The 27,346-nt window shown below is 38.7% G+C and overlaps 1 protein-coding gene across 2 annotated transcripts; it reads left to right on the top strand.

The window, feature by feature from the left end:
* Positions 1–180: 180 nt before the first annotated feature.
* WARS (tryptophanyl-tRNA synthetase) lies at positions 181–26,843 on the top strand. 2 transcript variants are annotated; one of them, XM_010583945.1, is made up of 11 exons: positions 181–322; positions 5,382–5,598; positions 6,662–6,869; positions 14,329–14,437; positions 15,327–15,446; positions 16,059–16,241; positions 17,556–17,656; positions 18,917–19,029; positions 20,109–20,282; positions 24,342–24,482; positions 26,378–26,843. In XM_010583945.1, exons 2-11 carry the CDS (start codon positions 5,485–5,487, stop codon positions 26,534–26,536), a joined length of 1,422 nt encoding a protein of 473 aa, XP_010582247.1. In that variant the 5' UTR covers positions 181–322; positions 5,382–5,484; the 3' UTR covers positions 26,537–26,843. The 2 variants fall into 2 exon arrangements, with proteins under 2 accessions (XP_010582247.1, XP_010582246.1); XM_010583944.1 differs by lacking the exon at positions 181–322 and adding an exon at positions 2,544–2,579.
* The last annotated feature ends 503 nt before the right edge of the window (positions 26,844–27,346 follow it).

The following is a 27,346-nucleotide window of genomic DNA, read 5'->3' as shown; positions in this document are numbered from 1 at the left end:
TCACGGCCGGGCCGGGGATGCGGCCTCGGTGAGAGACCCCGGCGGGTGGAAGAGGGGCTTGCTGGGCGATTGTTGCTGCCCCCGTGGCCGGCGCTGGGAGGGGGGGTGGGGGTCTCTGCTGGGCGCATTCCCTCCCTCCCTCTGTCCCTCTGTGAGACGGGGCGCTTGAGGGCTTTTTCCTCCACTCCCTGCGGGGCCGCAGCCCCCGTGGCTCCATCGCCAACGCGTCAACAGAAAAAGCCCTTTTCCCTGGGAAGGGGGGAGTGGGGGGGGGCGTCCTGGTCGCTGGAAGATGCGGCCCAGCCCCGGGAGGGCAAAGGTGGTGGGTGCCTTTGCCTTGGCCGGGCAGGCGTGCGGTGGGGAAGCGTTGCAGGGCTAGAAACATTCGCCTGCTGGTCAATTTTATGCGTGGCCGTTCCCGCACAAGAGTTTAGCTCTTAACGGCTGTAGTACAGTGAAGAGTCATGTTGGACTTTCTTCAGATGAGAGTGGTTGGGTGGTCATATTATTATCTCCAGGAATCGTCTTGCATACTTCTATTGTATTTTCATACAGAAATGGATGATTACCGTGACTGGGAAGGTAGGTCAACTATGAAATGCAGCCTATGTTGGAGTACCTCTCAAGGCATGTTTAACACAGCATCTGAGTGCGTACTGCCTGCTTTAATTTCACTGGTCATTTTTTGGTTTATTTCCAGGAGGCAAAACAGTTTTCAGGAACATCAGTGCTGTCAAACTTACATTCTCATTCTTCCATTCGTTCATGAAAATTTTTTCAGGAGTTTTGTATTACCATTGTCTTTGGAAGTCTTGATGTACCTTCATGCAATGTTTGTCATGAAAGAGCTCTTCTTAACGTAATGTGAAACTCCGTTCTTTGATCCTCAGGTCTCTAACTTACCAAATCAGATAGCAAACCAGGGAAAGTGATCATAGATCCGTGACTGTCATCCAGTTGGATAGAGAGGAGAATACAGTAGTTTTCTGATACCAATGCCAAGGATTGTTTTTGAGCCTCGTCTCATGACGATTTAGTATTCTGAAACAGTCACAAGCGCAGTACCCATTACAAGTTACCATGCATTGCATAGATAGAAAATGCACACAGTTCTTGGCTTCCAAGTTCACACTGTGAAACAGGCTTTTAAGTTCATCGTAGACTCTGGTCCTAAATATCCTGGTAGTCCATTCTCAAGTTCCCACGTATCATTTTTTTCCTCCAAATCTGTTTGCGTACAGTATGTAATGTGCGTGGGACTGTTAGTTTTCATAATATCAATAAGAAAGCAAGGAAAAAAAGTCATGATAAAACGTAGAATATCTAGATGTTTCTTTCAAACAGTTCATAATTGCATTTATGAATTTCAAAAGATAAAGACCTATGTTCCATATTGCTGAATTCCTAGCTTGAATTCCACCAGCAAATAAGGACAGTACTGAGGTAAATAGAGATAAGTTTTAGGTAGCAGTCAATATCTTTTGTGTTCTATGATTGTAATATTCTTATCTCTTGTTGCAGTGACTAGGCTACTTTTGCTACTTCTTAATGAAAGTGCACCTTCATTTAGGATTCTATGCTTGGCTTAAATCCATAATATTCCAAACTTTCTTTAAAAAGTCTTTCTCTTTCACTGCTCTCCAGTATGTGTGCTCAGCCTCAGCTGTGACATTTTGGCCTTTGTGAATCGAGGCAATCTATCAGTAAGAATGTACATTTAGGAATCAAGTGAAAACACCAAGTCATAAGTTGTTCTACACCAAGGAATAATTCTTGTTTACCTTTTTCTATTTTGTAGAATTTGAAGCTAGTAAATATAACTGGCATATTTCTACAGAAAGAGTGTGTGTTAACCTTCATAAACATTTTCTAATGTGAATTTACTCTGCATACTTTCTTTTCCAGTGAAATATCTTGTGCCCATGTGTCATGGTTTAACCCCAGCTGGTAACTAAGCACCACACAACTGCTTACTCACTTCCCCCCCACCCAGGGGGCATGGGGGAGAGAATTGGAAAAAAACAAGTAAAACTCATGGGTTGAGATAAGAACAGTTTAATAGAACAGAAAGGAAGAAACTAATAATGATAATAATAACAATAATAATAAAATATAATAATATTAGTAGTAATATAAAAATAATAATTAAAAGGATTGGAATATACAAAACAAGTGATGCACAATGCAGTTGCTCACTACTTGCCAACCGATGCCCAGTTAGTTCCCCAGCAGCCATTCCCCCAGGCCAACTCCCCCCAGTTTATATACTGGGCATGACATCACATGGTATGGAATACCCCTTTGGCCAGTTTGGGTCAGGTGTCCTGGCTGTGTCCCCTCCCAACTCTTGTGCCCCTTCAGCCTTCTTGCTGGCTGGGCATGAGAAGCTGAAAAATCCTTGACTTGGTCTAAACACTACTTAGCAACAACTGAAAACATCAGTGTGTTATCAGCATTGTTCTCATACTGAATCCAAGACATAACACTATACCAGCTACCAGAAGGAAGATTAACTCTATCCCAGCTGAAACCGTGACACCATGAAAAAGAGGAAAACACTAGTATCCAAATAAAAGAATGTAATTAAATTATAGGAATACATCAGAGAATTGTTTGATATGCTTTAAATTACCTCTTTAAAAAACACTGTGAAACTGCAAATAATCAAGCTTGCAGGGATTGAGATTAGGTTAAAAACTTAAGTATTACTGATAACACATTAGTCAGTCTTATTTTAGTCAATTATATAATCTAAGTATGGTATCAGTGTTAATAGACTAAGCAAATTAAATTAGCAGGTAGATGTATATACGTCTCAGTTTTCTCAAAGTATTCAACTGAAGCTGAAATCTGGGAATATTGCAGCTGTCTGACAAACAAAGCCTTAATGATAGATAAGTTTTGGTAACCAGCAAGTTACCAAAGCAACATTCTTAAGTTTTCTAGGCAGGTGAAGGCTTTTTACAGTGGCAGTTTAAATATATACTGTGTAAATATAACCAAGGTTGTGATTAGGCTGATTATTTTGTAGAAGGAAGGCTTTGAAATACTGCTGAACAGCTAATGCAACTATTCTGTACTTTTGTTTCTTCTTTTTTAATTCTGGGAAAAGGAAGCCAAATGAACATGTATTTTTATTAACAGCTTTTATGATTCACTTTGGTTACATATGTATCTTGTAAACTATATGTATTCATGCCTCATGCATAGCAATGGATCAATAATACGCTAGGAAATCTCTCCAAAGAGGCATAATCCTTTACAAGTCAGTAGGACTTGACATGGGCACAGAGTTCTTCCTTCATGGGCACGGGCATGGCATGACAGAGGATCCTTAGGGCAAATGCACTGTTTCCAACAGACCACCATTTGCACCTCAGCGTGAAGTTAATTTACTCTTTCAACTTGCATTGCATTTGTCACTGTCACGTCTGAATACAATGCATGTAAAATAAGCATCAGCTTATGAATTAGGATGACATCACTTCCTCAAGTAAAAAAGCTATACAATAGCTTGGGTGGTTGCATAAATCGACCACATCAGATTGTGAGGCAGCAATTCACAACCCTGGCCAAGTTTTAATGATAGTTTTCATGGAAAATTTACTTTTCCTTCAGTTCACTTTTGTCATTAGGATCTCCTCTGTTATCTCATTTTAACAGCCTTAGGTTTTCTGAAATTCTTTTATAATTCTCTGTATGCTGTCTGTGTACCTTGTTATTGTGGTATGTTCATCCCAAATGGATTCATTTGAGGTAGTTGCAGTTTCACTTACAATGTTGTTTTTCTGACAGATGGTGTCCTCCTTTCCCATTTTTATCACTTGTTCTATGTAAATATGGCAAGCTCACTATAATCAGAACCATAATGCTTTTAAAACTCTCTTCCCAGTTTATCCTCTGTTCTGAATATTTAAACAGCATGATGCTTGAATTTTTACCAAAAAAATTATTCAGAGCATATGTACTTCTAAAGATCTCATCATTTTGTACAGAGACCTGCTGAGCATGAATAATTTTTGAAAATAAGGATTTCTTAAAATAAGGAATTCTGCCTTTGCAGTTAAAATGAGTTTTCACTCATGGCAGATTGGTAACAGATTCACCAGATTTCTTAGACATAAATAAAACTCCATTTTTCAGTTAGAGATTATCTTAAGACAATTTATCAGGTAATTTTAGAAAAATTAGAGGGAGAAATTGCTGGGATACCATGAATTGCTGTGCCGCCTTTATGGGAGGCATATGTAGTAAAGTATGAGTTAATTCAATGCAATCCATGTTATAAGGGTCTCCTGTCTTGGAAATTACTAAAAGGTGTTCGGTGTATTCATTAAAATTAAGTACAGCAGAGCTTATTTATAACATTTTAGACTATAACTGATGGGACAAAGATCAAGATATTTCTGATGTGGAATGAAAATTATTTTAATGCATTTGATAACAGAAACTATATGCTTACTTAACATTTTAACAGCATTATTTAACTTTCTGTACTTTCTGTGTTAGTGTACTATAAACTATGCAGTTGTAGTTTTCCAAAGTCTCGGTTGCTGTTAATTAATAGACTGCTAAGAAAGATTCAGATGATGTTATTGTTAATGTATACAACATAATAGATGTTAGCCTGAGAGAGAAGCCCATTTGTGGAAGCATGAGCATACTCTGTGCTAGGAAGTTCCAGTGATCAAGGTATATGTTGGACATAGGAAGACTGCAGTGTTATTCTCAGCCATCTCATCGGGTTATTTTTTTGTATGTACTGCTGAGAAACAGTACATTTTAATTCACAGCCTATTGCTTACTCAAGGATTGATTGTTCTTTAGAAAGCAGCATTTCTCACTAATCATCAGTGTATTTTATAACCCCTGGAGGAAAGCAGTAAAGAAGATGACTAAGCTTTTCTTTTTTATATCTTTCTTTGGGCTGAAGTACTATATCACATATATTAAGACAGAATTCCATATGATCGTTATAAAAATCTCATTATCACTCAGAATTTGACAGGGTATCAAGTAGTGCAAAAACATTAACTAATCAGGAATTGGATAACCTCTACCAACTGTTCCAAGATGCTCTGAATCATACATATATTTCATTACTTTTACTTTTGTCAGGAGTTTGACTTTGAAAAGGTGTTCTGGTGTTAAATACGTAGACAAACAACATTAAAAGTGATCTCTAAATTTATTTGGTACTCTTGTCAGTCTCAGTCCATTTCTGTATGAAACTGAAGCTCATTATGTTAATGTATCCACATTTATCAATCTGATATGAATAGAATTAGGTATGGGGTCAGTAGTTTTCATATTCTTATTCTGTTCATCTAACCTTCAAGATGTAAAGGAAAGAATAAAATACACTATTTTTTGCCCTACAGTTCTTCTTATTGTTGCTGCTGTTTTGAATCTACGAGCTGAAAAATTAGAAGACATTAAATTTAGTTGAATTGTAAATAAACAGATCTTTTGCAGTCTGGCAAAATGGCTGATAGTCCGAACTGTGATTTGGAATCTCTGAGTCCGCTTCAGCTGTTTGAAAGAGTAACTGAACAAGGAGAGAAAGTCAGAGCACTGAAAGCAGGAAAAGCACCAAAGGTATTTCCATTTCATGTTTTGAACCCATGCTTTTTCAAGTTAGGTCTGTCTTTAAGTGCTGGAGAATATGATTGGTTTTAGATCTATTTTGTATTGCAGTAAGAAAAAAATCTTGTTAAAAAATATTTATGTCCATTTTGTGAACTGTGGATGTACCTGGAACAAGGTAGTCACTAGCAAGAGCAAAGTTTTTACACCTGAAGTAAGAACAGAGAGTCATAGGCTTAGAAGTCTGCTTCAGCCAGTTGCCATGCTACGTGACAGGATCCAAGGTATTTGGGTTTCAAGTAAAATTTATATCACTTGCATTCTTCCCTGGTTTCTCTTTTTCTCCATGCATTGTTGTACACATTAGCAAATATGTCCTCCTGTAACCGTACTGACAGTCCCTGCTTAATCTCCCTTAATTCAGTAATTTGCCATTAGTTTCAGGTTCCCTATTCTGGCATCACTATGTCAGCAAAGAGAGGTCAGTTTTAATATGGGTTCTCTTAGGGTATTGCCTGTAGGAGTAAGCCTTGAAAACTGGGAGTTGAATAAAGTGATAATCTATTTGTTCCTTGCATGAGATGTTACAATAGCTTTGTATTAAAAAGGTCATAACCATGAAAATTGTGAAGAACTTTTTGTTCTAGTTTGTCTTCAAGTCTGTCAATGAATTGTAATGAATAAATTAAGGTGAGCCACTAAAAGCATTGTAAAGTAAATTAGATAATTTATATTTTTTATATATATATCTTAGAAATTTGTGCTTAAAATGTTAAGCTTGTTTATCTCTGAAAAGCAAGCAAGCATTTTTTTTTCCCTCAGACAGAAATTGAAAAGTAAGACAGGTGCTTCAAATACCTTGCTCTAAATTCTGCCAGTTAGGAGATGGTTACCTGCTATTTGCTTTTCTTTTACCTTTGGCAGTGATGCTGCAAACATATAAATAAAGGCTCAGAGTTTATGAATAATGCAACTCAAGTCAAAGCATGGATGCAGAATTTTGAAAGGTTAGGACATTAATGTAATTGTCTATCTTAAGTATGTTAAGTCAAACAGGTTTTTTTCCTTTATTCAGGATGAAATTGATGCAGCAGTGAGAATGCTATTATCATTAAAACTGTCATATAAAACAACAACAGGACAAGATTATCAGGCAGGCTTGCCTCCAAGAGATCTTATGTCAATAAACAATGGTACAACTAAAGAAGAGGATGAGGATTTTGTGGACCCCTGGACTGTGCAGACATCAAATGCTAAAGGCGTGGATTATGACAAACTCATAGGTATAACTCTTTCTTCACTGCTACTAAGGAATTTATGTAAAGTGATCCTAATGACTACAAAAACAGCAAGAAATCATAACAAATCCTGATCAAAACCATCATAGGTAACACTTAATTTACATCCAATCTTAGCATTTACATGTCTAAAGAACCTGCTGTAGGTGCTGAAAATGTCCCAGGCAGGGATTTGCTATGGAAGACTTAAATATTTTCAAAGAACTTTTCAGTTAAAAATAAAACTTTTACTCGCAGTTTGTTTTTCGGCACAAGGACTGTTATTAGAAGTTATGTTAATGAAGGCACTGTGACTGGGTATCTGCATCTTTAGCGACTGTGATGCAGAACAGCTAGAGCCTAGAGCATTCTGGCCAAGCTGTAGGATTCTTCCTACCATCTCTCCATATCTGCCTTGACTTCCAAATCAGGTAGGGCAGGGATGATCCAAAACTAATGCAAAAATCTGTAAGTGTAATGACTTCTTCAGAAGACACATTATCAAGCAGCCAAGTGCTGGCTGGGATGAAGAAGATGCAGCTCACTGAAAAAACATTTATGTAATGGAAAACATTTTAGACAGGGGTGTTACAACACCTGCAAAGTTTTTTAATTTAGGAAACAGGGGTTTAGTTAATTTCTTTATTTGTTTTACAGTTCACTATTTTAATATCTGGTCTGAGTCAAGCACAGAAACCGGTGAGAGAACTATTCATTAATTTTTGCTATCTTTGGATTTGGTTTTTTTTCATTATTGTCAATCTTCAATTCCTATTTAGTACGTCAGTTGTACATTGCTGGTGTCTGCTTAGTAGCTTTTTTCTCACAATAGAGCATATACCCTTATGTGGCAGTAACCATATATTTGCTTTGGGGACCTCAGTTGCTAGTGTCAGCATTCTTTTAACTCTGCGTGATGTTATTGTAAGATCATGTCAAATGTCTGTGCATATTGGCTTAGTCTGCAGAAGGTAATAGGAGAAAGAAACAGTTGGAAAGGGAGAAGTGTGCCAAGAAAAATATATCTTGGTGGGGGAGAAGGAAAAAAGATAATTGTTAGAATCTAAAAGTGGACAGGATCTCTCATCTTGTTACTTGTGTAGGAGGTATGGAGAAGGTAGGTTTTTATATTTTCTTGGGGGGGGTTCTAAGTCTTGCAGAAAAGTGGTAAGAGTAGAATACTTGTGTTGGCACAATCTCAAGGTCTTTCTGAGAATGACTAGCATGACTTCACTGTAAATCAATTCTCTAAAGCCGTGTTAAAGCCTGACAGCAATGCCCTTTTTTCCAGTTACTGTTTGTGTATGTATGACCTTTTGATCTACCCTAGAGTGGTGGGTTAGCCTAAAGGATTTTTATTTGCTTACACTACTAGCAGATTGGGGAATTGGGTGGATGAGTCATTTTGCTTGTTCTAAGTAATGTGTTGGAAATTTTTCAGAGACGAATGCTAGCCTAGCCACTTCAGGAAGTGAAACAGTTACTGCTTGTTATTGATAAACTTCCTCCTCTTCCTCCCTCTTAAAAATAATAACAAAAAGTATTGTCCAAGAACTTGCCACCTGATATCTCTTACCATAAAGGAAATTTTTGTGCTACTTGTAATCTCTTTATTTACTAGTGGTACCAGAGAAAGTTGCCAGTGTGCTTGTATTTACTCAGAAGAAATGAAAGTGCTAAAAGCACTATGTAATCTAAAGGGATGTTCTTCTCAAATGGTTGTTCTAGACATGCACGTTAAGTGTATGGTTGCACAACAAAACAGCCTAAAGATATTCTGGGAAGAAAGGTTCTGTTAGCTATGTACTAGACATGAACATTCCTAGAAGATTTTTGTTTGTTTGAGCACGAGCAAAGAGCAGAGGGATGAGTGAGATAGGGCTTTGTATGCTAACTGTGGTGATAATTCAGTGAGCTGAATATTGCAAATGATACAAAATGGTTGAAGTTGGCGGGAATTTTTGCAGATCATCTAGTCAACTCCTGTCCTCAAAGCACAGTCAACTAGACCAGGTTGCTCAGGACCTTGTCCAGTAGGATTTTTTTTATCTCCAAGGATGGAGACCCCATGACTTTCCTGGGCAACCTGTTCCAATATTTGACCATATGCACAATATGAAGGTTTTTCATATGTTTAAGTGGAATTTCCTTTATTTCAGATTGTGCCCGTTGCTTCTTGTCCTTTCACTGGGCATCACTGAGAAAAGTCTGATGCTGTCTTCTTTACTTCCCCCCACCTCCCCTAAGCACATATTTATACACATTGATAAGATCCCTCCTGAGCCTTCTCTTCCCCAGGCTCAGCAATCCCAACTCTCAACTGTCCTCATATGACAGATGCTCTAAGCCCTTCATCTTCATGGCCCTTGGTTGGATTCACTTTAGTATGTCTATGTCCTTCCTGTGCTGGAGCCCAGAACTGGACCCAGTGCTGCAGATGTGTCTTATCAGTGCTGAGTAGAGGGGAAGGATCACCTCCCTTGACATTCTGACAGCACTGTTCCTAACGCACCCCATGAGGCCTTTGACCTCCCAATGCCACAGAAGCACATTGCTGGCTTATATTCAATTCCTTGTCTACCAGGACCCTAGGACCCCAAGGTCCTTCTCTGCCAAGGAGCTGTCCAGCCAGTTGGCCCCCACTTGTACCAGTGTACGGAGTTATTCCTCCCCAGATTCAGGACTTTGCATTCCCTTTTGTTGAACTTCATGAGAGTCTTCTCAGCCCATTTCTCCAGCCTGCTGAGGTCCCTCTGAATGACAACACAACCATCTGTTTTATCAGCTACCCCTCCCAGTATTGTTTCGTCTGCGAACTTGCTGAGGGTGTCCACTGTCCCATCATCCACATCATTAACGAAGATGTTAAACAGTATTGGCCCCAGTATCAACCTCCTGGGGTATACAAATAATGTTGGGCTCCAGCTGGACTTTGTGCTGCTGCTCACAACCCTTTGAGCTTGGCAGTTCAGCCAGTTTTCAGTTCACCTTACTGTCCACTTATCTAGTCCAGTTATCAGTTATCTATGAGAATGAGATGGGAGATGGTGTCAAAAGCCTTACTAAAGTTGAGAAAAAGAATATCCACTGTTCTTGCCTCATCTACTAGGCTAGTCATATCATCATAGAAGGCTATTAAGTTGGTCTGGCATGATTTCCTATTCATAAATCCATCCTGAGTACTCCCAGTCACCTTCACGTCTTTAATAATGTTTGGGAATTGTTTCCAGGATTATTTGCTCCATCACATGCCCAGAGATTGAGGTGAGGCTGGCCAGCCTGTAGTTCCACAGTTCCTCCTTCGTGCCTTTCTTCAAGGTAGGAGTGTCATTGGCTTTCTTCCAGCCCCAAGGAGCTTCTCCCAGTTGCCATGACTGTTCATGGATCATTGAAACCGGCCTGGTCAGTCAAGTTACTGTATAACTAATAGTAGGTTATTAGTTTTCGGTATGCAATACAACATGGCAATGGCAAAGAGGAAAAGTACACAACAGATTTTCAGTGAGTGCAGATATGCTTTTGCAAATGGCAGCTCTCAGGACTTCTTATGTACAGCGAGTTGAAAGCTGTCTTGGTAAAAGCTAGAACACTAGAGATCAAAAGCACGGTAGGAATTTTTTAAAAGCTTGTTAAGGAGTGGAGACTGTGTCCTTGTCATAAGCTGTTTAGGAAGGCAGATTCTTTGTGGACAGAGAGTCTAAAATGTTTTGAATGTCCTCATAAGAAGAATAAGAAGAAATAGGTATGGAAAAATTTATCCAATTTTTTTAACAGGAAAGACGAAGATGGGCAAAGGAAAGGGAGCTGTGCAGTCTGTGAATGTTTAATAAAGATATTTAGGCATTTCCAGTGAAGTGTTCTATGTATCAGAGAGCTTTTGTCACTTGCTGTGACAGTATACAAATATTTCTAGGGTGGCTAGCCCCAATTAATCTGGGGCATTCTCATGTTTTCTGTCTCTGTAAGATTAGCCTCTTACCAGTTGCTGTTGTTCTGCTGAATCAAACATTTTCATGTTCATTTGGTCTCTTTTTAGCATTCATCCAGATTATAATTACTTTGCCATTTTGTAAGGCATTTTATTTGCTATGAGGAAATTCATTCAGTAATTAAGGTTTGCTTGGGACAAGCAGATGAGAGAACACTCGTTAAACATATGGATTAAAGTGGTGGTTGCTGAATCATGTACCAGCATTTGTCTTTTTTTAATGACGTTTATTTTAATAGGTCAGTGGATGGGCCCAGTGCTTCCCTTGTATGATGTATTGCTTGATTCACCTGGAGTAAATGAACAATTGTAAGCAGGAGCTTGTTTCCCATTGGATAATGGTGTAGACACCAAGCTGAGTGCTGCAGTTGACATGCCTGAGGCATGGGATACCATTCAGATGGACCTGGACAAGCTCAAGAAATGGGCTCATGTGAACCTCATGAGGTTCAACAAGGCCAAGTGCCAGGTCCTGCACCTGGGTCGGGGCAACCCCTGGAATCAATACTGGCTGGGGGATGAAGGGATTGAGAGCAACCTTGCGAGGACTTGGGAGTGCTGGTGCATGAAAAGCTGGACATGAGCCAGCAATGTGCACTCACAGCCCACAAAGCCAACCGTGTCCTGGGCTGCATCAAAAGAAGCGTGGCCAGCAGGTCAAGGGAGGCGATTCTGCCCCTCTGCTCCGCTCTGGTGAGACCCCACCTGGAGTTCTGCGTTCAGCTCTGGAGTCCTCAGCACAGGAAAGACATGGACCTGCTGGAGCAGGTCCAGAGGAGGGACCCAAAAATGATCAGAGGGATGGAACACCTCTCCTATGAGGAAAGGCTGAGAGAGTTGGGGTTGTTCAGCCTGCAGAAGAGAAGGCTCCAGGGAGACCTTATTGCAGCCTTCCAGTACTTAAAGGGAGCTTATAAGAAACAGACTTTTTAGCAGGGTCTGTTGCGATAGGACAAGGGGTAGTGGTTTTAAACTAAACGAGGGTAGATTTAGACTAGATATAAGGAAGAATTTTTTATGATGAGGATGGTGAAACACTGGCACAGGTCACCCAGAGAGGTGGTAGATGCCCCATCCCTGGAAATATTCAAGGTCAGATTGGACGGGGCTCTGAGCAACCTGATCTAGTTGAAGATGTCCCTGCTTGTTGCAGGGGGGTTGGACTAGATGACCTTTAAAGGTCGCTTCCAACCCAAACCATTCTATGATAATATGCCTAGTTTTCCCTCCCATTTAGTAATTAATTCCTACTAACTTCAAGTTTAATGACTATATACAAAGCCTTGTAGTAATGCTGTGCATACTGGTAATTCTAGAACAAAATGAAATGGGCATACAGGCTCTGGAACAGCAGAAATGCTTACCTCCAAGTTAATGCTCAAATTGGGTACATTACCACTCTTCGTTCCTGTCAAGATTGAGTCTTTCTTTCAGTGGGGGTTCCTGATTTTTGTTTGTGAGAGGCTGTTCAGTGAATAATTCATATAACAAAGTGAAAAAACAGTTCACATAACGAACTTAAACATCCCCATTTTCAGTCAGAGTGTAGGAGAGGAATTCCTTGTACTCAGAACTTCTCAGCATTCTGGTGCTCCAGGGTACACATTGGTCTGACTCTTCTGTCCCACCCCTTATAAATCCCTTGAGAGCACTGCAGTCTGAATTATTAGGATGGCCATGGTTTTAAATAGTCTTTTTTGAGATGTATGCAAAGCCTTGATGGACTAAAAATAGCCTCCATGCTGTGCTTTGAGAACCTGTGCTGTAAAGGGATGAAAGGCCTCTTTCCCTTTTCTGGGGAAGACATTAGTCTAGTCTAGTATAATAAGCCCAGAGTGTCTGAATATTTGACTTGTCAAATTACACCAGTGTGCTTAATCTGCAGGGGCAGCAAAGAATATTAATTTTCTTTGTAAATGAGTTGCGTATCCAAGGCAGTACATTGGGTAACCAGCACAGATAGAGAGCTCTGCCTCCAGCTGGAATCAGTCTCTCTGTTGTCCAGTGGTGTAAACTGTTACGCTGTCCAGATAAGGATGGTTACCATGTGCTAGGATGTAACTTTAGAAGCCTACCTGCTCTGGTGGAAGGTTGTAGTCTTTGGAAGGACATTTTGGTTAATTACAATATTCCTGCAGGAAGACTTTTAATATTACTTGCTTTTGTCTTAAAAAAGAAATTGAAAATTTGGAAGCAGGAACGTGCTTAAGGAGGGAATTCAAAGTAAACCTGATTTTATGTGGGGCATTCAAAGTGATTGTTGTGTTTTCCACAGGGGAGAAGTATAGTAGTCATGTAAGTCATAGTTTACTAGCTGCATAATGAATGGTTTAGAATTAATATCTTTGTTTCTAGTTTCTTTAGGAAACTGTCAAGATATCTGAAATTTATCAAGTGTCAGTGATATGTTCCTGTGGAATAATTATTTCTTGTAACAGCTAGGAAGAGCCAAAGTGCTTCTCCCATGTGGACATGTGTCTTATAACCATGGAATTTGCCAGTGTGGTCTCTCTTTAATAAGACAGTTGGAATAGATGGATCTAGATATTTTGTACATATAAAATGTATCTTTACATCCAGAATCTCTGTTTTGTTCTCTTGAATACTTTGGCATTTCCAATAATTAATAGTGCAAGTTGTTCTAATGTTCAATAGAGCAGAATAGTAGCAAAGAGTAGATTCTTGTCTGGATTTTTTCAATCAAGTCCAAATCATAGAGCATCGACCTGCTTATTAGGGTCCAAGAATTGGGGCTGGAGTATAGGAAGCTTTACTGAAGAAATAAGACTTCCCCAGTCCAGTTTTTGGGGGAATACGGAAAAACACTGCTATTTCACTCTGTCAAAACCTTTTTTTGAATGAAATGACTACATCTGAAAATGTTCTTTATTAATAAGCTGATTTCCTAAACCGCCAAGTAGTAAGTCCTACTTGATTGCCATGAAGACTATTATGCATTACCTTTTCAAGCCTCTTGAGGGGAGCAGTGTCTGTAATCATATCCACATAAAGGAGGAATTCAGTTTGCATAAGAGTATTGGGGTTGGAAAGTAAAAAAACATGTGATATGGGGGCAGAAATTTAGACATCAAGAGAGGAACATTAAGAGCCTCACAGCCTTTTTTTATCCTAGGCTTACAGAGGCCAAGTTATTGACCTAAATATGTTTCTTTGGAATGTTTTTTCTTCTGAATATCAATATTTCTGCTATAAGAAGACTGCAATTATAATCAGTCTTGGATGGACCAATACTACATGTTAGTCTTCACCTCCTAGCCTAGAGTTAGTACTGGAGATGACTGCTGGGACTTCAGGTAAGAATCAGGAAAATCTAGCCATTTTACCTGAGACTTGAAGGAAGAGATGTCCTTTTTGATCTAGGCCACATTGGTATGTTTTTGGTAATCCAAAATCTGGTTCTAGCTATGCTATGCTTTTTTTTTTTTTTTTTTTTTTTTTTACATTTTATTATTATAGTTCGGTTTGGCAGCAGTAAAATTGACACAGATCTGATCAATCGAATAGAAAGAGCTACTGGGCAAAAACCTCACCGCTTTCTACGTAGAGGAATCTTTTTTTCTCACAGGTGAGTTTTTCTTGGTTTAAAATTCAAAAAGGTCCTATTAAGTTAAGTAGACTTTCTGTGAACATTATTGGGAGAAACCTATGACTGGCAAAAGACCATGTTCTTCTATAACAAGGTAAACCAACTGTGTCATTTGAAATTAGCAACTACTGCAGATTTCCCCCGGCAAGATTTGAAACCCTTGGTTGCATCAGTTTCTGATATGTCCCCACTAATCCCAAACTGAAGAAATGCGCACAGAATCTTTGCTTTGTACAGCTTCCATTTTGACTCTCTGTTAGCAGCCAGACAAAGGTACTGGCCTAGCAAAGAACTCCAGGGCTTATATGGTGTCACTGCTGATTACAACAAGGGTTCACATGGCCTGTGGACCTATGCATCCATATTACATAAAAAAGGCTCAGGGAATAATCTTAAGCACCAGCCTGCCAGTCTACATTGTTTAATTGTTAGCATGCATGGGTGTTTGGCCTATGGCAGCTAGCATGTTTCAGATAAGTGCCTGAGCATGATTCAGGGCATAACCTCCACCAGAGAGCATTCCAAGCTGGTTGTTTGAACCTATTTAGGAAATGATTCCCAGCTCTGTTTCACTAGGTCTTAGAAATTATTATCCAATTAAGTAATTCTAAAAGTTGCACTTTTTTAAAATTTTAATTATTTTTCTTTGAGGTTTTTGTTTTCATGGAGGCTGAAGGAGACAATACTTTTCTTAAATTAAAAAAATGAACAAACAAAACATTTTCATTTCTAGGACACATAACATACTATATTTTATTTATAAATACATTTGGCTTTAAAAGCACTATGATTTTGAATAGAAGCTTTTTGCTGTGGATGCTTCTTCCTAAAGAGTTGCATCATGTTTTCTCTGTTTTGTTTTTTTTAGAGATATGGACCAAATCCTCGATGCTTATGAAAATAAGAAGTCCTTCTACCTTTATACAGGCAGAGGGCCGTCCTCTCAGGCAATGCATGTTGGTCATCTTATCCCATTTATATTCACTAAGTAAGTTATTTCTACCATTTGTATTAATCAAAACACTTTTTTCTAAGGAAGTGTTGAACATGGTTTATGAAGTGCCAAAATGATACATTGCAAGGAGTTGTGTTTAAGTGAGGTGAATATTAATGAACATAAACAATGCAATCTTACCTTTTCACTAAAATTATCATAATCCCTGCATCACCATAAACCCCTCTTCCTTGCACCCTTAGCCCTGTGGCACTCCTTAAAATTTTTGTTGTTCTTAAAAATGAGTTTGCGATGAGACTCAGTAACATTACTCCATAATGCAGTGCCTGTGGCAGCAGGACATAGAGACATTGGACTCAAATTGTTAAAAGTCTCTTTGAATTCTGTTTCCATTGCAAATGGTGACTGATATCATATGTGCAGGAAACAATAAGTGTGAGTCTTTTTTCCATGTAAATTGTCATTATACTCTGTATAAAATGCTTATTATGTTCACACACATAAATATAACTGCATATGCATACAAAGAAAAGAGAAGCAGACCTCTTTTTATACTTTTGTTTAAATGTATAAAAATATTTTAACTGCATGACTTACATCTTCATTTTAACGTCCTTAGCAATAAAATCTTTCTGCTTTTATTAGGTGGCTGCAAGAAGTATTTGATGTTCCCTTAGTTATACAGTTAACCGATGATGAGAAATACCTTTGGAAGGACCTGACAGCTGAGAAGGCATATGAGTATGCTAGAGAAAATGCAAAAGACATCATTGCATGTGGTTTTGACATCAATAAAACCTTTATATTTTCTGATTTAGACTACTTGGGGTAAGTAAAAACTTCTTTAGGGCATTGTAATGAAAAAATGTGTCTGTATTTTCTCTCCAACTTCAACAGCCAGCAATGTTTTAATAAATGTATCTAAATTTGAAAGCCTCAAGACAAGCTTTACAACACTTAAAATAGAAACATATAAATTTTTCTGCTGTCTAACATTTTATATATATTATTGTCATTCTCCTGTATAACATATGAAATAATACTTAAAATTATATTATGAAAAATATATTAAACCAGCTAAATTTTTTAAAAATACCTAAACCAACAAGAAACCTCCAGATTTATTTGTTTAAGATGGTATCAAAATCTTTGAGATGTGTTTGCACTTTATCTGTGCTAACAAAAGGCATTTCAGCAACTTGTTGTGGTCAATTAATTTAATAATGCAACATGAAAGATTATTATTTGAACTTTGAATAAAGTTTAAAGAAGATTAAAGAAAAAGAAACTGCTGCTGGAACTGCCTTCTCAGAAGGAAGAAATTTTATGGCAGAGTTCAGGACTGAAGCTGTCAGCTTTTTTCTTCCATCTGGGGTGATGAGATTCCTTAAAGATTTGGATGAGAGAATATATGTTTTAGAGACAAACTGTATAATGTACAGCCCCCAGAATGTGGAGCCTACAAAGCAGTTTTTCCTTTCACTCTCCTGACTTTCTTGCCTTAGAAAAGTTGTGTTAACGCAGATCTGCCCTGTGGCTGAATGAGGGCAGGTCAGAACTGCAGTTTCTTTTGCTTCGGCTCCTCAGCAGAAATAAAAAAGGAAGAAATTGCTAAGCTATTTTTGATTTGGAAATGTTGCTGCTGTATTTGGTGACAGAGAAAGTCCAGCCGGGGAACTTAGCTGCAGAAGATGAGAATTTGGAGGATTTGAGCTACTATTGCTTTGGTGAACTGCGGTGTCCTGTATGGGATACACACTGGGGATACCAAGCAGCAGATAAGACATGATCTATTCAGGTTGCCTGAGTTCACAGGGAGGCGTAAGGATAAGTAAACTTCAGGCTCCATGAGACATTTTGGCACCATTTCCAAATCAAAATATTTCTGGGTTTAGGCAGTTAATTGTGACAAAAAAATTTTACAGTAAATGTTGGGAGGAGAGAGGAATAAATTAAACTTTCAAGGCCTAAAATTATTGTTTGTAAATAATTTTCTAATTATCATCTCAATGGGCCACAAAAAGTCCAAAATGGTGAGATTTAATCCTGCAGGTTTTTTGACATTCTCAGCTTTTGGAGTGAAAGTTTCTACCTACAGTTTTCTGCTCTTCTTGTTTTATTTTTCCACTTTCTTTCTCACAGGACAAGTACCGGATTCTACAAAAACATCGTCAAAGTTCAGAAGCATGTTACATTTAACCAAGTGAAAGGAATCTTTGGCTTTACAGACAGTGATTGCATTGGTAGGAAGTAATATGAGTTACTAGAAGTGATGCTTGCTTTCACTCTCTGTGGCACTATTTAAGTAATAATTTAAAGAGATTAGTATCTGCCACTCATGAAACGATAGAAAAAGCAAGAAGATCCATGTTTCTGGGCTGATTCTAAAAGGGTGTTATTGTGGTTCCTTCAGTACAGAAAACACGGTACAGTGAAATTTCTAGCACGATATCTGCCTATTTGGCCTTAGTAACAGCAAAGTACAAAACACCAACGTTGAAGTGCCCAGGATAGAGAACTATTCCTTTTTTTTTCTTTTTTCTTTTGTTTTAAGCTATAGTCAATTATGCCTCCTAGAAATTTCTATACCAAATTTATATAGAAGCTTTTCGCTTCAGAAAAAGTTACATTAATACAAACACACACACATACACATATATGAAAAAAGTTAAGGAGCGCTCAAAAGCCTAATTATCAAGGTGTTGGGTAACTCTACCTTCCATTTACTTCAGTGCGTTTGCAGGTTTCTGTCACATTGGCCAAAAAAAGATTCTGTGTCAAAAATGGCATTAAAACCTTGGTGTTCCTGAGCACTAACATAATTATTTGACCGGTAATTGGGCCAGTGACAGCTTTTCAGCCTTCAGTGTAGCCAAGGAACAGATTCCTACTTCTGTCTTAACAGTGCTCTAATAAAAGTTGGTATTATGATAATTACTTCATTACTGTTTGTAAAAATCTGCTATTTGCTTTCTGTTCTAAGAGGATTTTGATCAGGGAAGCAGGTTGGTCGCTCTGTGATTAAGCACTGTATAAAAAAGAAAGCTAGGCACATCTGAGATGCTTCACGAGTACAGCACGCATATAGAAATGATTCTAAGATCTTAGAGGGGAACTTGCCTGATAAGTAGCTCTATACTCATTCCCTCACAAAGAGAAAAAAATGAGCAGCTCAGAGTGATGATATAAACAATTGCATTTCTGAGAAGGGTAGATAGTTCAATGATGGAGGGAGTATGCGCTGATGAACCTTTTCTGGAACCTTTGTGATCACAGCCTGCCTTTTTTCATTAGTTTCTATGTTAGTTGGAGGTTTGTTGACATCATAGAAGGTAAAGATGAAAAAGTTTCCTCAGATAAGGCAACACTGCTTGTTAAAGATAGAAGTTGGTCTTCAACTGAGTATCTGAATGATTCACTTGTGCATTTTACATATTTCAAAAAGTTCTATTTATCATTGCTTATATTGGCTTCTCAGCTTTTTCAAACATGTTGTTTTCTAGGAAAGATCAGCTTTCCTGCAATTCAAGCTGCTCCATCTTTCAGTTCATCATTTCCACAGATCTTCAATGGCAAGGAGAACATTCAGTGTCTTATCCCATGTGCTATCGATCAGGTAAGAAAATCATATTACTTAATTTGGTTTTCATGGATTTGGTTTTGTAATGTACCATTCAAGCTTCATGGTGGTATATCGAAACATCTGTAAAACATTCCTGCAAGTACCTTTCTGGGGCAGAAGCTGGAAGAGAGAAAGGGATTTTGTGCTGTGTCCTGACAAAGATGAAGGCTTAACCCAACAATCATGTATTCATGCGTTACTCATTCTTGCCAGTTTTGGATCTGTCTTGATCTCAACCCAGTTCACAGTGAGCTGACATCTATGAAAGCAAAGACAGTAAAATCTATGCAAAATTTTACTGACATGGGGGTAGGAAGAAACTTTTGGCCATCTCCGTGGTAACTAGGTCAAGATGTAATGAGCTTAACTTGCAGCACAAGAGATTTATGTTGAACCACAGGGAAAAAACCTTCTATCAGTAAGAATAAAGAAGCATTGAAATAGTTTGCCAGAAATGTTGCAGAACCTTAACAATTCAGATCTATAGAGAGGATGGAAGAACATCAGCCTCAAATGACAGTGGTAGCGTCATTACTTTGAGTAAGTATTGTTTCTAGGAATCAAATCCTGTACTGTCTGAATCTTTAGCTATTTTAGTCACAGGGACAGTCACTGGAGGATGATGTACTTACATTCATCAGCCACAATATTATGTAGTAATATTATTGCAGTTGGTTTAAGTCAGATCATTGGCACAGCACTGCCAGCTTGATCACAGTTTTAATTCAAATTCTGTGCTGGTGGTTAAATGCTTTGGGAGGAAGCTTGCATCTTAGTCTGCATCCATCTCGGTGTACTAAGCATAGTTTTCACAATTATTTGAATTAGTGTAAATCTTTGTAAATATGCCTATTAATTGAGGGAATTGGAGTGTACAGCAAAACTATGGAAATGAAAAAAAGGAATTTTGTTTGTTCTTTTGGATGAACTGGATTGGAAGTGGGTTCTAGAATGTTTTGTGGGGTTTGGGGGTTTTTTGAGACCACCTGTTAAGGGATGAACGAGGCAGCATTAATCAGCTTTTAAATCACATTTTTCAACTTACTCTTTGCTTTTATTGATGGTTGTTCTAGGATCCTTATTTTAGAATGACCCGAGATGTAGCACCTAGAATTGGACAGCCTAAACCAGCCTTAATGCACTCAGTCTTCTTCCCAGCTTTGCAAGGAGCACAGACAAAAATGAGTGCTAGTGACCCAAACTCCTCCATCTTCCTCACTGATACACCCAAACAAATAAAGACAAAGGTAAGAACCTGCAAAACTTGAGAGCGCAGAACTTTATAACAAAGAGGAGTGGTGGTCCTCACGGTTACAATGGCAATTTTTTAGTGTTTTCTTTGAAGATATCTGCATCTCTTTTCCCATACGCTTCATTGCAAAGCATCTTCAGGAATTGACCAAGTTATGCAAATTTACCTAGACTGTCAAATATAATCTTTTGCCTTGCCAACAAGTCTAACAGTACAAATACTAGTTAGAATAATGTACAAAATGTCATGTTTGTTTATCTGCAGAGCAGTGGTGTAAGAATAAGAGCTGAGGAGGCTCATACTCTAAAAATAAATATTATGTTGCCATAGTTTTGAAATCTGACAGTTCATGATGTAAACCAAATAAACAGCTCTTTCTCTTGCTTGCCTCTCCTTGCTGGGAGCACCAAGTATTGCACAATGACAGTTACAACACAGGTCAGACTTTTCCTGCTGCTTGGGGATCTGCTGCTGCCATACACTCCTCCTTCCAAATCACAATTAAACATTATGTTGAATTTCACCTAAGTTTTAAAAGGGTCTTTTTCTCCTATCTGAGTATATTCCTAGTGCCCCTTCTAGCTCAGAGGAGAATCCCTCTTATCCAGTGTGAGATGATTTAGTTTAGCAGAAGTTCACTTGTGTTGTGGTATTTTAAAAAAATAAATAAAAATCAGTCTTTGGAAAAAGATTTATAGGTATGATAACCAGACATGAAATAACTATCCGTCAAAACAAGAAAAAAAGATGTACATGTTATTTCTGCTGGGTGGGCTTCATTAATTCTCTAATGGTTAACAAACCCATGTATAGGTCAGGTTCTTCTGCAGTAACCTCATAATGATTCATTATCTTCTGTAGAAACTGATTAAACAGTACTGTTTTGAAGAATTGGAATTCTTCATGTGTTTGGATTATAATAATTCCAGTTTATATGCACAGTTACACAGTTGCTTTTTTAAAAAAGCCTATAATTTCAGAATAGAGGATACATGGTTAGTGGTAATGTTGGTAATATTCTTCCATTTTTTTCTGGCAAGTAGTTAGTAACCTGCAAAGGAATCCAAGATGCCTTATGTGCAGTTAGTAAGTCCTATTTCTGCTATCCTTAAACTAGTTGGAAAAATAACAAAATAATTCTTGAACATAATGTAAAGTACTGAGTAATGGAGGGCAAACTGAGATTTATTTCAGCTTCTGAAGCCCATCAGAAAGAAGTCTGTATGGAACTAGAACTTGAGTGAAAGACCAAATATTGTTATGGCCAATAAATAAAAAATTAGAGTAGGAAAGGTGACTTCTGGTGATGGATGGATGTTAAAAAGAGAGTGCCACTGCTGCACAAAAAAAAAAAAAATTACTGCTTACAGCATTTTTCAGATTGCTAGTACGTTGCTAAGTAATGAGGTTCAAAACTTACAGGTAATAGAAGATGAAAAAATACTAGATATTGGGAAAGGCTGAGAAGCTTCTGGGAAATCTAAGGAGGTAAATGGCAACATTATAATAAACTAGTCTTATTTCACCTATCAGCACCAAATTACAGCTCAATTATTTGCTTGTTTTCCTAGAAACTGTTATTTAGATTCTAATTCAGGGAAAAGATCAGTGCATCACTATAGATAAATCATTGAAACCCTCAGTCAATGAACAGGTGCCAGAATATGTAAAAAGTGAACTTGAGGTTAATATAGGCAACATTTTGTGTGAAACAGTAATGTGTTTTCACCTGGCATATTGTGTTTAATCCCTCTCTTAGTAAGAAGGCAGACTGTAGAGAGGAGGGACATAGAAAAAATTTCATACAAAGACTTTCAAAATCTAGTAAGGAGACAGGTTAGGAGAAGTGCAAAACAATATGTAAAAACTTAGCTGTCTCAGTATCTGTAAAACTATTCAGACTGTCCTACGATATAAGAATAGATGTAATGTGACAGATGGCAGTTTATTTTCTTTAGATATTTATCAGTGCATCATTTTTGTATGTAATTCGTTGCCATAAGACATCATCTGTAACGTGGTGGTTAGAAAGATTCAAAAAAGCAGTAGACAGTCATACAGGTGATAAAAATGTTCCGAAATTGTAAATGTATAGCAGTTCCTAGGTACCAGAACTAAAAAAAAAAAAAAAAAAAATCTACTTCATATGCATGTGTGTCTCTTGGCTGGTTGATGATGATATCTGAAAAGATACAAGACCCAAACGAAAGCTCAGCTTATGGTTGAGAAATACTTTTTTCTTCCTGGCAATTTATTTTCTTTTAATTTGTAGGAAGATTAGCATCCTCTGAGAGTTCTACACATGTATAAATTTTTTCAAATTGGCCAGCGGTTTCTGAATTTACTGGGAATGGGATTAGCAGACAGATCTATTCATCAGTGGAGTTCATCTCCCCATAGGAAGCAATGCTTAAGAAGAGAGGGGGAGAGTCAGCAAGTACTCCACTTTTAGACTGAACAACAGGGCATTTGTCCAATTTTAGCCATTCTAGCCAGGGGTTTGTAATCTTACCTTTGCTTTCTCTTGTTTTCCTTTTCCCTGAGAAAATGAGGAGACTAGGTTCTCTCTAGGATTTCTTCAAAAATTCTCCATGCTTTCTTCATGCTGGGTGAAAAACTGGCTGGATGGATGAGCCCAAAGGGTTGTGGTGAATGGAGTTAAATCCAGTTGGCAGCGGGTCACAAGTGGTGTTCCCCAGGGCTCAGTATTGGGGCCGGTTCAGTTTAATATCTTCATCAATGGTCTGGACGAGGGCATCGAGTGCGCCCTCACCAAGTTTGCAGACGACACCAAGTTGGGCGAGAGCATTGATCTGCTCGAGGGTAGGAAGGTTCTACAGAGGGATCTGGACAGGCCGGATGGATGGGCCCAGGCCAATGGTATGAGGTTCAACAAGGCCAAGTGCCGGGTCCTGCACTTGGGTCACAACAACCCCACGCAGCCCTACAGGCTTGGGGAAGGGTGGCTGGAAAGCTGCCTGGTGGAAAAGGACCTGGGGGTGCTGGTTGACAGCCGGCTGAATATGAGCCAGCAGTGTGCCCAGGTGGCCAAGAAGGCCAACGGCATCCTGGCCTGTATCAGAAATAGTGTGGCCAGCAGGAGCAGGGAGGTGATTGTCCCCCTGTACTGGGCACTGGTGAGGCCGCACCTGGAGTACTGTGTTCAGTTTTGGGCCCCTCACTACAGGAAAGACATGGAGGTGCTGGAGCGTGTCCAGAGAAGGGCAACCAAGCTGGTGAGGGGCCTGGAGCACAAGTCTTATGGGGAGCAGCTGAGGGAGCTGGGGCTGTTTAGCCTGGAGAAGAGGAGGCTGAGGGGAGACCTTCTCGCTCTCTACAACTACCCAAAAGGGGGTTGTAGCGAGGGAGGCGTTGGTCTCTTCTGTCAGGTGGCTGGAGATAGGACGAGAGGAAATGGCCTCAAGTTGCGACAAGAGAGGTTTAGGTTGGATATTAGGAAAAATTTCTTTCCTGAAAGAGTTGTCAGACATTGGAACAGGCTGCCCAGGGAAGTCGTTGAGTCACCATCCCTGGAGGTATTCAAAAAGCATGTAGACGAGGCACTTCATAACATGGTTTAGTGGGCATGGTTGATGGTTGGACTCGAGGATCTTGAAGGTCTTTTCCAACCTAAATGATTCTATGATTCATCTCCTTCAGAATTAATTTCTTGTTGAAGTGAATATCTTATTTTTTTCTTACATAAAGTACATTTCCTGTAAGCACAAATTCTAGCCAACAGGCAACTGCTTCAGCAAAAGGGACGTAAAACCTTTTTGACTGAATCTTGGGTGGATTATTTTTCATTTTTGCTTTATTTTTGGTCCGGTTATTCTGTCTGGGGTGTATGTTTATAGCCATTTTTCCCTGCTAGCTTCTGATGAACTCCTTTTGCCTCCCAGCTTCAGTCCTGAGGCTCTACATTAACTTGCCCCACTCACCCTTCAGCTAGTCCTTAGTATAGTATTTGGAGGATCGTGATACACCTCTGTTTACAATACAGTAATCCAGAATTTAGTAGAAATTATATCGTAAAATCATTATGCTGTTTCAGATCAACAAGCATGCCTTCTCGGGAGGCAGAGATACTATTGAAGAACACAGGAAGTACGGAGGTAACTGTGATGTTGATGTATCTTTTATGTACCTGACTTTCTTCTTAGAAGATGACGACAGACTTGAACAACTGAAGCAGGTAAGTAGCCAAGTTGAAGATGATACTGTTCATTCCTTATTGTGAGGACAAAGCTGTTACTAAGTCCTCCAATGAACCTTCTCCAGGAAGGTGATTGTGGTGTTATTTTTGCACTCTCCATCCCTTGTAAGTTTCAATATTAAGACCTCTCTATTTGTTTGCAATATTCTTCTTTCTCCCAGGTCAATCTAGCTGCTCTTTAAAAAAAAAAAAAATCCCTAGTATTTTCATAATGATCTCCGACACCGAGTAGGACAGTATCTCCCCTACCCTTCAAATGAGGCCACCTTAGTGTTAATGTTGTTTAACTGTGTAATACACTCTGCCTGTTCATAATGTGTAAGGTACCTAAATAGTCTGCAAAATTACAAAGACTCATGTCTAAAGCTTGCTGGGTTTTTGTGGTTTCTTATCACAAGAAGTGTAATAGTTATGAGGAATTGATTCACTGATCACAAGCAAAAACTGCTTCATGTAAGTTGCATTTTCCTTAAACCTATCTGGCTGACTTCTGTCCCTGGGGCAGTCGCAAGACATTTCACTTCCTTCAACTCTATGATCATTATCAATACTAAGCAGTAAGCGTTCTCTGGAAGGCAGTATCTGCGGTTGATAGTACCCATGTCACATTGATTTATCAGCTTTCTCCCGCTGGGAAGAGCTGCAAGAACATCAAGGGCTGCAGTTTCTTCTCCAACCCTCTACTCTTTCCCACACAAGAGCAGAGTTCAGTAGCTACTAATTCCCATGCAAACTGTTGTAAATTCTTTACGGAAATCTGGAGCACATTTGACATATTGAGCAGTTTTCCATTAGTCTCCAACCACTGCAACAATACCAGCATAACTCTGCTACAGATCTCAAATCCTAGACCACAGCCAGCAGCTTGGTGCAGTGCTGCCTCAGAACCAGATTAGAGAACATGAAGTCGCTGCTTATAGCGGCATTAGTGGAGCTGTTTCAGTTATGGTGCCAGAAGGAGAAACTTTTAGAAGTTGATACTCAAGAGAAAGCTTTATCATTGTTTTTATAGTAAACAAACAAACAAAATTATCCCCCAAAAACCACCACTGAAATTACAACAATTCAGTTTATTCTTGTTAGCATGTTTTCTGTTGCTGAGTGAGCATCAGTAACAGTTGCACCTCGAATTGGTGTTATGAATGACTTGATGACAAGGGGAGGTAAGATTATCACATTTATTGCTATTTCAATCAGTAACAGTTGCACCTTGAATTGGTGTTATGAATGACTTGATGACAAGGGGAGGTAAGATTATCATGTTTATTGCTATTTCAAATCATAGTTGAATGGCCCCACCTATGGTTTCTAACCAGGGCTGAACCAGTCAGCTGTTAGCCTGTGCTTCTAGCTAAAGCATTTTCAGTATCAGAGCAATCGAACAGATTACCAACTGTGAATATGACTACTAGTGTGAACACAGATTCTGACTGTCCTTGCTATAAAAAGGATACTTTAATCACATCTAATCTCTTACACAAATGCAGTGAGAGAAAGATATGAGAATTTTTACCTCTTACTGCAAAAAACAGCTTAGGGTGACTGTTTATTTGAATTGGGATTCTGGGGAGAAAAATATGAAGTTTCCTGCAAACAATTACAGGATTTCTTAGTTAAATTCTTGAGAAGGTAGCTTATTCAGTCCATATAACTTGTCACATATGAAATTGCCCAGCTGCCTTAATCTTTGAAAAGGCAACAAGCAATTTTGCAAGTTACGTTTTCAGAGTGATACCACGTGATCTTCTAAGTCATGTGCTTATTTTTAAGACATCCAAATCTGTATTTGCTAGGGCCAGGCTTTTAAAGAAATATATGTCACTGAGTCTTTTTCCATATAGCACCATTTTTAGCAATCAACATTTTCTTGACAGGCATACACAAGCGGGGAATTGCTCACGGGGGAGCTGAAGAAGGTTCTTATTGAAACACTGCAGCCCTTGATAGCAGCTCATCAAGAGAGACGGAAGCAGGTCACGGATGAAATGGTGAAGCAGTTCATGACTCCACGGAAGCTAGCTTTTGAATTTTGAAGAAATGCCTATGTAACTTACTACTGGATAAACCAAAACTGAGTAATTGTTGTCTTCTGTTGTATGTCATCACTCCCTGGTTATATACAGCCTGCAATCGGTGCTTTATAGATACAGCTTTTAATGAGTTAATTCCACTGAACATCAGAGTACAGGAAAAGTTTAAAATAGGACTCGCATCTATTTAAAATCAGAATATGCAAGACAGAATTGCCCAATCTTGCAGAAAAGCATGTCTGTCAGCACAACATTATTTGGTTGTATTTCATGTTGAAAATATAAATAAAACTTCCATTTTGATGATAAAGCCTAACTTGTAAATTGTTTTAGATATGTTGGTAAGAGGTCATATCTCAAACTAATAACTAGTAGCTCCATTTTCTGTTGTCCTGTGTACCTTGGTTTACTAGACTGCATGCCCTTTTGGGCTACTGGGAACATGCTGCACACAAAAAGATAGTGAATGTTACAAAGTAGATTACACAGTAACTTAGGCCTGGGATCAATACAGAAAAAATGGAGATCTGTGACGAACACAGGAAAAAGAAGATCAGGCTGGTTTTGCTACCGTCTTCCTCTTTGACCTGAGGCAAATCACAGAAAACTCGCTGTACTTTTGTTTCTGCAGCTATTTAACTGGTCTGACTGTGTCTGGAGGGAGGAGGTTATCACAAGGTTATAAAGTTCCTTCATATGCTCAGGTGGAAGATAGTATGGAATGCAAATTTTAGTTTCTAGTTATAAAAAAAATACCAAGTGTTAAATCATGCTGTGAAAATGAAGTTGCTGCTGGTCACAGGGATACTTGTA

The sequence above is a fragment of the Haliaeetus leucocephalus genome, unplaced genomic scaffold, assembly GCF_000737465.1.
Source record: "Haliaeetus leucocephalus isolate CR32 unplaced genomic scaffold, Haliaeetus_leucocephalus-4.0 Scaffold932, whole genome shotgun sequence".
NCBI lineage: Eukaryota > Metazoa > Chordata > Aves > Accipitriformes > Accipitridae > Haliaeetus > Haliaeetus leucocephalus.
This window is presented reverse-complemented; position numbering and strand designations above follow the sequence as displayed.

Excerpts from the sequence above, each read along its gene's own strand:
- WARS (XM_010583945.1), top strand. The coding sequence starts at position 5,485 with ATGGCTGATAGTCCGAACTGTGATTTGGAATCTCTGAGTCCGCTTCAG. Across the intron at positions 17,657-18,916 it reads TACAGACAGTGATTGCATTG|GAAAGATCAGCTTTCCTGCA; the intron begins GTAGGAAGTAAT and ends GTTGTTTTCTAG. Across the intron at positions 24,483-26,377 it reads GACTTGAACAACTGAAGCAG|GCATACACAAGCGGGGAATT; the intron begins GTAAGTAGCCAA and ends TTTTCTTGACAG.